The 13,040-nt window shown below is 34.6% G+C and overlaps 1 protein-coding gene across 3 annotated transcripts; it reads right to left on the minus strand.

Annotated features, from left to right (window-relative positions):
- Positions 1-2,781: 2,781 nt before the first annotated feature.
- LOC18602189 (HAD superfamily, subfamily IIIB acid phosphatase) lies at positions 2,782-7,175 on the minus strand. Of its 3 annotated transcripts, none has more exons than XM_007033418.2 (4): positions 6,892-7,175; positions 3,927-4,318; positions 3,592-3,804; positions 2,782-3,127 (listed from the first exon to the last, which is right to left on the minus strand). In XM_007033418.2, the coding sequence occupies exons 2-4, from the start codon at positions 4,307-4,309 to the stop codon at positions 2,950-2,952; spliced, it is 774 nt and encodes a 257-aa protein (XP_007033480.1). In that variant the 5' UTR covers positions 4,310-4,318; positions 6,892-7,175; the 3' UTR covers positions 2,782-2,949. The 3 variants fall into 3 exon arrangements, with proteins under 3 accessions (XP_007033480.1, XP_007033479.1, XP_007033481.1); XM_007033417.3 differs by lacking the exon at positions 6,892-7,175 and adding an exon at positions 6,722-6,878 and having other exon boundaries at positions 2,856-3,127; XM_007033419.3 differs by lacking the exon at positions 6,892-7,175 and adding an exon at positions 4,584-4,812 and having other exon boundaries at positions 2,856-3,127.
- Between the last annotated feature and the right edge of the window lie 5,865 nt (positions 7,176-13,040).

Genomic DNA, 13,040 nt, shown 5'->3' on the forward strand with positions numbered 1-13,040 from the left:
CCATTCCAGTATCTGTCATGAATTCCCTCCGCAGCAACCTCGTACAGTCGTCTAAACATATTCGGCATTAGACCAAACGTCAGCCTGATGATGAGGCAAAACTCTTGCTTTGATAGTCGCGCCTTGCTCTTGCTAATGCCAAACCATAGCTCGTGGTCCATGGACTGGCTCTCAGTGATCCAGCGAATCATGATGTTGTGCAAGAGATCGGCGTAAAAGTACCCATGTGGATAAACATCTAGGAGCATTCAGAAGCAGGTACGCTTAACTGGATCGTACTCCCCCTTCTATTGGAGAGTCTTTGTGATGTAATGCAGCTACGACCACTTACAATGGGTGTTAATTGCGACGTTGAACGCACACTTTTCCCTCGGCATGATCAGCAAACTGTCAAGATCCTTATATTGTTTGCGCTGGATCTGCAAAACATGGCACACATGCACCAGTGAGTTAAGCCGTCATGTGCAACAAGGTACACTAAAGACATAAATAAGGAATAAATGTTGTGACATGCCATGCATTGCAAGCAAAATGTTGTGACATGCCATGCATTGCAAGCAAAATGTTGTGACATGTAATGCATAACAAGTAAAATGTTGTGACACACCATGCATAACAAGTAAAATGTTGTGATATGCCATGCATAACAAGTAAAATGTTGTGACACACCATGCATAACAAGTTAAATGTTGTGACACACCATGCATATCAAGTAAAATGTTGTCACACGCCATGCATAACAAGTAAAATGTTGTGACACACCATGCGTATCAAGTGAAATGCTGTCACACGCCATGCATATCAAGTAAAATACTGTCACACATCATACATATCAAGTAAAATGCCATCACACGCTATGCATATCAAGTAAAATGTTGTCACACGCCAATAACTAACTATAATAACAATGGCGTCACACAGTAAACATCCAAAACCCCTAAAACCACTACGACTTAACCCCAACAACCATCAAACCAGCAAGAAAACATAGTCCAAACATTTGCAAAATAAAACAAAAAACCAGAATATATCAAACAAACCCAGGAAAAAATCAAAAAATTAACGAACACAAGAATGTTTTAATTTGAGACTCACTAACCTCTTCATTCATGGCCGATATTTTTGCTGGTGCTGTGGTGTCGTTACGCTTGCAAAGAGCCTTCTCGAACACTCTGATACCAGCGGGAATGAGAAATGAATCACACAAACGTTACGAATACTGAATAATAACTGTTTAAAATGAAAAATGGCCTTCTAATATTCTTATTTATTCTGAAAAAAGGGAATTAATTCAATGAAAGTCCAAATGATTACCACGTTAACTGCCCGTTTTTTTTTCCTCTCTTTATTTCAAACCATGACGTGTCAGTTGCTCAAGCACTGTCGTGTCACACACTCTAAACCATGACCATGGCGTGTCACCAACTTTGAACTTTGGCATGTCACAGCTTCCCTCCATGGCATGTCACCAACTCTGAACTCTAGCATGTCACAAATTCCCTCCATGGCGTGTCACCAACTCCTAACTCTAGTGTGTCACAGATTCCCTCCATGGCGTCTCACCAACTCTGAACGCTGACGTGTCACAGATTCCCTCCATGCCATGTCACCAACTCTTAACTCTAGTGTGTCACAGATTTCCTCAATGGCGTCTCACCAACTTTGAACGGTGGAGTGTCACAAATTCCCTTAATGTCGTGTCACCAACTCTTAACTCTGGCGTGTCACAGATTCCCTCCATGGTGTCTCACCAACTCTGAACACTGTTGTGTCATAAATTCCCACCATGGCGTATCACCAACTCTTAACTCTGAAGTCTCACAGATTCCCTCCATGGCATCTCACCAACTTTGAGCAGTGCCGTGTCACACTTCCCAACATGACGTTTCACAAACTCTAAACCCTGCCCTGCGACAGCCGTATAACATATGGCCTGCTATAGCAAGACCATTTCCTGCTTTGGATTCACATCTTTCTCCTTTCAATTCACCACCGTATCAAGGATTTCTGGTTTCACATCATTAGCCAAGCTTTTCATTCATGACGATCAGTTCCTCGTTTGATTTAATATCTCTCTTCTCCTATTATCTGAACGCCATGTCTCAAATCTTTGAAAACCCATCTCACGCAACATTATTTTATTTTGCATAACTTTCGAAAAAAAATGGGTATTTTGCACAACCAATCTTTGCATATTTATTTTTTTTGTCCCATTTTTCACCTATTTAAGAGTGAACGCTAACGAAGATGGCTCATTAAGGGCATTTTTGTCCCAAAATCTAATCTGATAGCTAAAAACAGTTAAAATTATCCTAAGGGATATTTACAAAAACACGTTATTTTTAAAGGCTAAAAAAAATCTACTTAAATAATTATCATTTCTTAATTTAACAAAATTTTCTTTTTTACGACATTACTTGTATGGGTAACAATTATAATCTTTAACATACACAAAATAGAATAAATCAAATAAATTAATTAACTAAATATATACATAATGAGATTTGAATTTAAAACTTAAAAAATCGAGAATCTCTGTCTTGTTATTGAGAAAAGATCTCATTAGATTAAATTTATACTAATATTTAATGTCAAAGATTAAATTTGTGATGCAAGTTTAGACATCAAATACTCTCTAATAATAACAAAAAATGAAAAAAAAAAAGGAAAGAAAACCGACAATATGAATATACCATTTGAGTATTGCTAGACTCACATTTGACTTATGGTTATGATTATTCCATTAATTTATGCTATGACTTTAGTTGAGATTTTGGTCAATAAGTAAACATGAAGAAGCTAGCTCCATTGCTGCTCTACTAGATTGCTTAAGGGATTCATGTAAACAATGCCAATGACAACAAGTCTATGATCCCTTCATTGCCAGAGCCTGCAGAGGCATTCCATACAATTTATTTTTACATTTGATTTTTCTTTTATTGGATTAATTTAAGGAACACAATACATTGGATTTGGGAGTTTGAAAGTTTGGTTGCCTAAACATTCCCCCTGCAAATCAGTCCATTGGTCGCCAACGTTCCCCCATATCTTGTAGCCTTCTTTCATTAATTGCTTTCGAATTTCAGACTTGAAAACCACCGCACTTTTCCCTTTGAAAGCTTGGGTCCTATTAGAAAGAAAACCAAAAGGATTTTAAATTAATTAGTAATGATAATCAAATGGTTGGAATCTGTATCTTGTAATTGACATTTGGATGTGTCTGATATAACTCCAAATCAAGGTAAAGTCTTGTATTATGCATGTTGACTCTCTCTCACAAAATTACACCCATGCAAGCAATCGGCTTCATTTTTCGACCAAAGCAAAACCTTAGGCTATTTTGTAGTTTGTAATTTAAATGTTATAGTATCTGACGGATTTTCATATTAAAATTACATGAATCTAATTGACCCATTCTGATAAAGTTTCAGAGTAAGCTGAGTGTGTCTCTGTACTTATCCTATAACTAGCTTCCTGGAAATTTCTCTAGGTATAGAGATTCATAAGTTCCAAGAAATTAATACCCCACGTGTATATTAATCAAAGGAAGGAAAAGAAAGTAGTAGGTGAACCATGCATCATCCATCTTACCTAAAAATCAACCTTTCATAGCCGATGAATCCTTGGTTATGCAAATTAGCAATGGTGGCAGGGGCTAAGGTCTCTTCGTCTCTCCCAGTCACCAGGAACACCTTAAATCCGCTGTCGACCAGCTTGGTAAACAATCCAAGCACCGCAGGAATCGCTGGACACGCTCCCATCATTGCCCATGCCTTGAAACCTGAAGGATCGTAAGGGTCACACCTAACAAAGTTGAAATTAGTCAAAGCTAGGATCGATCTGTTGAGCGGAACCTTAATCAGTTAGCTGCAGGATGGAAATTAAAGTACATTAATTAATTGACAGTTAAGCAAATTAGTTAGTACCCGTATTTCTTTCCCTGGTAGTAAAAGATATTTGAGAGGCAGGTGTCATCAACATCCAGGATCCAAGCATCCATGCCATCACCAGACACAACCAGATCAGTAACGTAACTCTTTATTTGTTCCGCAATATAGTTCATGTCCAGCTCGTATTGCCCGCCAATCATGTAAGTTTCTATGTAGTGTTGGCAATGAGTTGGGACGGTGCGCCACCCGCGCACATTGTTAGCCTCCACCGCCAGCCGCCAGCTCAAGCAGTCGTTAGAGTTACCGTCAGCTGGCTCTCTCGTTCTCCAAAAAGGCTTTGTGCCTATTGCCTTGGACAACATTGCTAAGAAGAAAAAGATGAATATCTCACGCACCCGCTTCACCATTGCTGAAATCATATGGTGGTCCTATAGGAAATTAAAGTGCAGTATGATATTTGTTATAGTTAGCAGTTGAGCTATAATCGTAGACAAATTAATTAAGAGAGATAACGGAGGAAATTAAAGATGTTAAGCAGCTCCCAATTAGTAAAATCATTTCATATATAGTTATATCAACTGCTTGGGTAATTGGATAGAACAGCATCGTTTTAATTTAAAGATTTTAGGAAAGAAACCTCGTGAAGTCATAGAAAACAAACAGAACAAAAGGAGAGATAAAGATAGCAATCACCATTAATTATGAGGGGACTGCAAGCATGAACTGCCAAAAACAAAGATGGAGTTGAGGGACTTGGTTTGGCTTGGCTGGTTTTATATGGTCGATTGACAAAAGGCATTAAGCCCACTTGGCAGATATCGAATCATTAAAGATGATGGCAGTGGAATAACGTAAGTAGTGGGGAGGAATTCTATGCCTACATCCATAGAGATACCATTTTCTTGTGGAAATTTTTAGCTAGGAACCAAGGAAAAATGGCATCTTATGAGGAAATTTATATTCATCTCCTGTCACTTTTGCCCGACTAGCAAGTCCTTGTCTGCCGCGTGCGGTTCCACCGAATTATGTAAAGAGTATTCTTGGTTGACTTGGTCTACTATCTCTTTTAGCCAATTCACAAAAGCCAAGGTGAAGAAGCAAGCTTCATCAAGTGGCTGGGGAAGGAAATGGGCATAGATTTAGTATTTCGATAGAACCAAATGGGACGCTGCCGCCCCCTCTCTTCCTTGACTACACAGGTCTGTTCACTAATAATCAGTAAACTAAAGATTGAATGTTTTTGATTTGAAGATTATTTCAAAGTTGATCTAATCCCCGGCCCCGGGCCCGGCCTCTATGATATCTCTGCTAATTAAGCAAAGAAGCCAATAATGTGGGGAGATTTGCAATGATCAAACCTCATTTCCAACGCTAGAAGCAAAAGGATTTAGTGCATATTCTTGCCATTTGTACTAATCAAACACAAAGGAATTGATTAAACTTGGGAGGAGGAGGCAAAGAAAAATTGTGTGCTGATAGATTAGAAGTTATTCTAAGAAATTGACGGATAAAAGAATGCACACTCTAACACTCAAGTATTTAATTCATTAATTAGTATATAATTTTCTGTTTAAATAATAAAATTTGAATCTCTTTTTTTAAATCTAGAAAAAAAACTCACATATACTTTAGAAATAAAGGAATTGAAGAGGTCAAAAAGATAATATAGGATATTGATAGTCACAAACTAAGCAGGTCTCCATTTGGAGGCGGTGGCCTTGAAAGCGATATGAAAGAGCGAGGAATATGTGTAGCTGCAACACAACAACAACATCTGATTTGAAAGGAAAGCACGGATATGGACTTTGATGGAGTTTGTTTGAGCTGCTAGCTAAGTATACTTCTCCTCAACTCCTAGCCCGTCAGGTAAGCCCACAAATTTATTGGATGGATTAAAATTCCCTTTTTTCAAAAGGATCCATGATCACTTTATTGTCCTAGTCAATGAAGTGTTTAAAGGTGCAAAATGAAGGGGCAAAGGGGGCCAAGGAACGAAAGAAGTGATAGCAGATTAGATAATTCACTTTTACCTTAAAAGTTTTAGCACGTGCATATATATATATATATATATATTGTTAAACATATATAATCTAAAATCAATATAAAATCACAATATAATTTTTAAAATTTAACTTATATAAAATTACAGATATATTTTAGTTCTTAAATCGTGGACAAGTAAATGAATAAGAAGGAATAAACACAAGAACAACAAGTAACATGATAAAATTGAACTCTAATTTTGTATCAATATTTAATTTAGGATCAATTAAGAATTTTTGGAGAGTTCTAATTAATTTGAACCTAAAGTTAAGGGACAAATTAAAAAATTACATGTAACTCACAATTGCCTATAATAATTATACATGCATGATAAATATTACTCTTGTGATCAAATTAACAATATAACAAGCATTATTAATTCTTCCATATATGCAAGACTCTGGTGCGCATTATGAATGTATAGTTTGAGTTAGGCAATCATTATATAGAAATAATACATGAAGGTATAACAGAAATTAGGTTATCTTTTAACTACCATGGTAATCCCGTTGTTAAATACAAAAATAAATAAAAAGAATTAAAATATCAAGATAATGATCTGTAATATTATCTTTTAACATTCATTCATAAAATACGAATAATTTTTTTTCATTTAAGAGAAATAAGATTGGAATTTCGTTTTTTAAGCAAGAAGAAGGTGCGTACATCTACTAATTAAGTTAAATGTTTAAGTATAAAACAGAATAATTAAGTTGAGACTAATTGAGAGAAAACTGGAAATGGACCCCGGCCGTCTGACCCAAAAAGAAATAATGCAAATGAATCACCTTGCAAACATTTGGCTTGAGAAAAGAAGGACGGCAGTTAGAATAAGGGAGACGTAATCCAAGACCGGGTGGCAGAGAGCTAGCAACGTTGTTATGTAGCGAAGAAGAAGCAAACAATAGACGAGCAGCAAGCAAAATTCAGGAGGGTATATATAGAGAGAATAGATGACCTTAAAATCAGGCACTAAACCGGATAAAACCTACTACTGCTCCTCCTCCTCCTTGGGCAGCAAAAATGTGGGTGCGGGTGTCGTCAGAGAGCACAAAAATGGTTGTCGATGTGGCATGGAAGAGAACTGGCCCATTGAATTTCGATGATGATGATCAAAGTGATCAACGAAACCAACCGCCGGGGTCTGCATTGCGGGGAAGCTAGGTTAATTAACCCCAAAAGTGGGGTTGGAGTCAGAGCCCATCCACTTCAACAAAAGTGGAGGCACAACCGTTACTGTCTCAATTTGCCTTAATAGTGAATTATACAAATATAATCCCCAATTCCTTTTTCTTTTTTCTTTTTTTTTTTTTGTTAATTTTCCGTTGAGCATTTAATTAGCTTGGCATTTGCCGTGCATGAGTTTGCCGTTTCTGTCTCCTTCCATCTTAATTGAGTGCATCTGTAATTATATATTCCACATCAACAATGTGCCGACCAATCCATGGTCGGTGTACCACTGTTTAAAGAATTAATGATAATAATTAGTTAATTACAATAATGAGGTTCTAGTTCGGTGTACCAAAGTTTAATTTTGATTTTTCTGTTTAAGAGTTGAAAACTAGTAATAGATTCAATGTAACTTTAAAATGAATTTATATAGATAATATAGGACTCTAATAGATTTGAAAATAACATCATGAAATCTTCCGAAAAGCAATATTAATACCGCTATCATCAATGTCCTTCCAACATTCCATTTTCCCACCACCATTACAGGCGCAATCCACTACTGCCAATTCTCCTTTATATATATATAGAATTCATTGGTTTCAAGTCCATCCAATTAGAGGTTAGTCAGCATGTATCTGTTTTCTTTTGTCTTTTTTCTTTTTAATTTATATTCACTTTGCAGTCAAACCATATGTTAAATTACCATAGAAGAGCAAAAACAAATGTGCTTGATTCAAATTAAAAATATAAATGACATGTTCAATTAATTTGGTCAGCACTTCCATGAGTGGTATTCTTTCTGAAATTTTTCTACTGTTTGGGAATTAGGTGGAGTGGAAATCTGTGAAATTTCATGAACCAGGATGAGGCAACATTAGCCAATGAGATAGAGAAGTTATTATCCATGTAAAGTTCATTGGATTGGTTGGACAGTTAGTAGATACACAATTACGTTAAACATATGTGGAACACACGCAATAAGAGATCTACAAAACAGATAAAAAGTAGAAGAAGAAGTAGTAGTACATCAGCAGATCATCAGCAAGCAAAGGGTCAGAATTTATTAAGTCAACCGGGCCTATTGGGATGATTTGTTATGATAGTGGAAGATGAGATGAGAGAAGGCTTTGACATTTATCCAGTTTGATCATTGAAACCCACATGGCCAAAATAATAGTATTATCTTTCAGTTTCAGATGACAAAAGACGGTGCCTCCAACAAGTCAGAGATGATTTGTTAGTCTCCCATTATCAGCCACCCAACCCACCTCCTTCCATTATATGGGAATGGGAGAGTGACTTCTTTCTTTATGTCAACTAGGGAATATCGAATACCCTCCATGTTCCAACAAACATATTGCCTCAGCCGATTCTCTACCAATTAATTCCTCGCTAAATGTTTGTGGTTCCAACCTGTGTATGTCTATTGGCCGGGCTCTCCTTTTTACCTAAAAATAAATATATAAATATTGATCTGGCTGGCTCTGAGTTCCCCCTCTGGTCAACAATATGGTTGTAAATAAACTATACTAAGTTAAGCACGTGTAGAATTGTCAATTGTGTAATGGACTCAGGGAAGGAGTGAATTTCTTCTTCACCTTTTTCTATCACAAATGCCACACCATCAACAACCAGGCTAGCCTGCTCTGGAATTTTATTGGTTCTATGACTATTCTCAGGTTGGAATGAACACCTGTTGGGCAAATTATATCTCAAAGTTTTGTCCACCGAAAGCAGTAGGAATGCGGGGGGTGGGGGTGCCGGGGCAAAAGCCAAAGCCCATGTTAGTGGGACACTGCCGAAATCCATTTCTTCCAACAGTAAAAAACAACATCTCAATGAATGTGGGCTAGCGCTTGGCTAGCTCATGGACCTCTTTTCTTGTTCTTGTTCTTCTTTTTCTTTTCATTTATTTAAACTTGAAGTCTTGTGATAAAATCTAAATTCCAAGATGTTTTTTCCGAACATCCCCACCCCCCAAGCACATGGAGCTCACATTTGGCTAATTGTCTTTTATGTTTTAATCTTTTTTCAAGAAATAGGGTGGGGTTGTTTGAGCTCGATTGCTGCCTAGCTTGAAAGTATTCACTCGACACGAGACGTAGATATGCAAAAATCTTCTCTGGTATTGGTAGGCACATGAAAAAGCTGGACGAAACACATGAAGGTGCAAATGATGGGATGGTTATTAATTATTACCAATTTTATCATTCCTGACTTGCTTTCTTTGGGACACATAGACAGAGCACAACTCATCTTTCCACTAAAGAATTTGACAAAGAGTTGGAACTTAATTTGTGTTGCTTTGCTTCTAAGAGATCACCCATCTGGTGGTTTATCATATATATATATAACATAGTCCAGGTCGAGGTTGGTTTCCTAATCTAATTTTTTACCTCAATAAAAGCCCAACCTGCAGTAGTCTTCAACAAATTTTGACATGAAGAGTTAGATGCATGCACATAAAGCAAGATCACCCGGCCATATTAATTCTAGTTAGTAATTGGAAATGATGTTGCCAATTAAACTTGGTAATTTTGAACACGACATAAGAAGGTACGGGTTAAATAAGTTTTGAGTTTAGTCTTAACGTGTTTTGTGTCTAATCGTATCTGATACGAAAATTTTCGTGTCTTAACCTGTCAGACACGTCAAACACGTTTAAACACGTTCACTTAATTGTGTTATCATGTTTAATCGTGTTATCATGTTTAAACGTGTATACGTGACACATTTATTAACCTATTAAAAATTAATAGTTAAAAATTATTTTAACCTTATATAAATAATTATTTTAATAAGTTTTTTTTAATTTTATAAAGGGTATAATATAATTATACATGCGCAATCGTAATTTTTAATTTTTGGTGATTATTAGATGTTATTATTATTTTTGTTTAGTTATAATTACTTTTATAGTTATAGATTTTAAATTTAAATAATAAAATTATATTTAATTGTAAATATTTTTATTTAAACGTGTTATTAATAGTGTCATGTCGTATATTAACACGTTTAATAAACATATTAATCGTGTCGTGTCGTGTCGTATCGTATTACACGTGTATTAAATATATACGTATATATATTTTAAATTTAAGACATGAATATTAAACGTGTCGTGTTCGTATTTAACCTTAATATATTTTGTGTATGATACTTTAACATGAATTGTCAAATCTATTACCAATGACACCCGACTCCAAGACTTTCATGCGGGAACTCATTTGCAGTAAAATTCCAGGATATATCCATGTTAGGTTGCTTTCTCGATCTAAATTTGCGAGCAATAATTGATGGCACATGTGAGTTCTGAATCATTTTACCGCTTTATAAGCTCCAGACGGTGACTTTACCAGCCACCAGTTGTCCCATCTCTATACATGCCTCTCTCCAGTCTTTGGCTACTTCTGCTTCTAATTGCTACACTAACCTATTGCATAGTTGGTGAAGAAATAGAAAAGGAGCGTAAGTAGTAAGAAATATGGATAAAAAGGGAGTCAAATGGCCTTGCCTCTAACGCCAACAATTCCTTTTAAGCATGTTCTAATTGTGATGCCTCTTCAGAGCTATACAACATAACATATGGACATAATTAATTAATTATGTCAAAATCGTTGAAACAAACGAATATACGTAATTGATTAATTTTTTTAATTTATAAGATTTTTACATGGCACAATACAATAAACATATAGACACAATTAATCAATTTAACTATGAATAATAAATTATTTTATAAATTTTAGATATTAACAAATAGATTTAAAGGGATTAGATCTCTTTAAGTTATGTTTGTTAATGCATGTTAATTTAACATATCTAAACAAGACATATACAAATTAGACAGATTAATTCATATATTATATAAAAGGTTTTGTTTGTCGATACAAGTATAATATCAATATGATTATATAAAACTCAAAGTTATTTAATTTAATGTCGTGTTTGTATTGTGTCATCAAATGTTATTTAAAATTATCTATTTTACTTAATTCAAGTAACAAATGTGGAATAAAATTTAAATAAAGATCTTATCTTACTATTTAATGTTTTCTTAATTGTAGAAGAATTAAATAAAGTGTGGAAGGGATTTAAATTGTAGAAGAATTTTCCTAATTCGTCAATGGTATGGGGAGAATGGTGATCAATTGCTTGGGACCCAAGCGGAAAGAATAGTTTTTCGTCAAAAAAAATTATGGAAATGAAGGAAGCATTAAATGATAGACAAAGCACAGGTCAAGAACATCGGCTCGTAGGTGGCTTTTACAATTCATTGGAGGGTGGCAGCGTCGGACAGGGATTGTTTTGCTCGATGAAAGTTTAGAAGAGTTTGGTGGGCTTTAGTCTGATGGCCCATACAGTGTTTGCGTACCCATCATTTTCTGAAATATATGGTCCATCCAACCTTCTTTAATTTAACTGCAACCATGCAGGGGGCTCCCCCGCCATGGCCCTCCACGATATTTCAGGAGACGTGCACCGGATTTGTTTGGTCCACTCCAAGGACTGTCACGTCTTGCCTCATATGTTAATGCCTTTGGATATATGAAATTCATATATAAAGCTCACGTAAACCATATATATTTGGAATGATCAAATCACTGGCATTAAATAATATATATATTAATTTGAATTTAATGACTGAATCAACTGTCACCAATAAACAATCAAATGTAAATTTATATATATGTATATATATAAAAAGGTAAATAAACACTCAAATATTTAATTTATTAATTAATGTATAATTTTTTATTTAAAAAATAGAGTCTAAATTTTTTTTAATTATATATATCTGTACATATATATATATATATATATATATATATATATATATATAAGTAAATGGGGTAAATCTCATGTACATGCATCAACATGCAAAGTGCACCATGGTGTAAATCCCGCCATCCCATGCAACATGCTTATATAGTGTACCCTTTAGATTGTCCTTAAAACATGTCTTTTTCAGATAATTGCAATTTTAAAAAACGGATAAAAAAAAAACATGGTGAGCTCGTAACTAATTAATGTTAGCATGTCGTTATTGTGAAGTGCTAAAGTAAGGTTGTAATTTTGTAATGACTTACCGTGTAATGTTACGATAAAGATAATTAATATAATATAATTAATTAATCGTGTTAAAAAATTTATACACAAATATGAATTATTTATAATACAAATATCACGAAATAACATAATTAACATGTTTAACTAATAAAGCTTGTATATAATACACTATAATTAGCCTATCTAGAAATAATGCAAATACTATATTTAAATATGATTAACTTATTTAAATACAGTTCTTCCAATAAAACTTATTTAAATACAGATAACGAGTTACTTTACATGTTTTTAATATCCTAATAAATGAACTTAAACAAATTATATACATCAAGTTAAGTGGATTAACATATTAATATGATTAATTAAATATGTACAAATAGATTACATCCGATGGGTCAACCCTGTATAAAAAATCATGAACATTTCCATATCATGCAAAGTTGAGATAAGCAAAGATTATATAAAATCTAAACCCACTTAATTTCATGCCATATTAAATGTTAATTAATTGTGTAAAAAATAATCAGTACTTACATAAAGTCAGTCTTCCATGACACGCTCCCCTCCCCCGACCCTCTCCGCCTGACTAGCCTTTCCTCAACCTTTCCTTCTTTCTTTTTTTTTTCTAATTTTTTTCCAACTAGTCATGCTTATCATGATTTTTTTTTTTTTTTGGATTAAAGGTTGAAAAGATTTTATCATGTAGTCCTCATTAGCAATATATGAGTAAACGTGTAACATGAGAAAAATATTAAAATAAATTAAACTTTCCAATATATTGGAAATGCTTTTTGCAGTAACACTAATTATACATCAACATGATGTGATTTATCTAACCTTATTTAAACAATCGTACCTTTTAGG

This window comes from Theobroma cacao, chromosome 4 (genome assembly GCF_053813885.1).
Source record: "Theobroma cacao isolate CCN51 chromosome 4, ASM5381388v1, whole genome shotgun sequence".
Classification (NCBI taxonomy): Eukaryota; Viridiplantae; Streptophyta; class Magnoliopsida; order Malvales; family Malvaceae; genus Theobroma; species Theobroma cacao.

Excerpts from the sequence above, each read along its gene's own strand:
- LOC18602189 (XM_007033419.3), bottom strand. Across the intron at positions 3,805-3,926 it reads TACCAGGGAAAGAAATACGG|GTGTGACCCTTACGATCCTT; the intron begins GTACTAACTAAT and ends CAACTTTGTTAG. Across the intron at positions 3,128-3,591 it reads TATGAAAGGTTGATTTTTAG|GACCCAAGCTTTCAAAGGGA; the intron begins GTAAGATGGATG and ends TCTTTCTAATAG.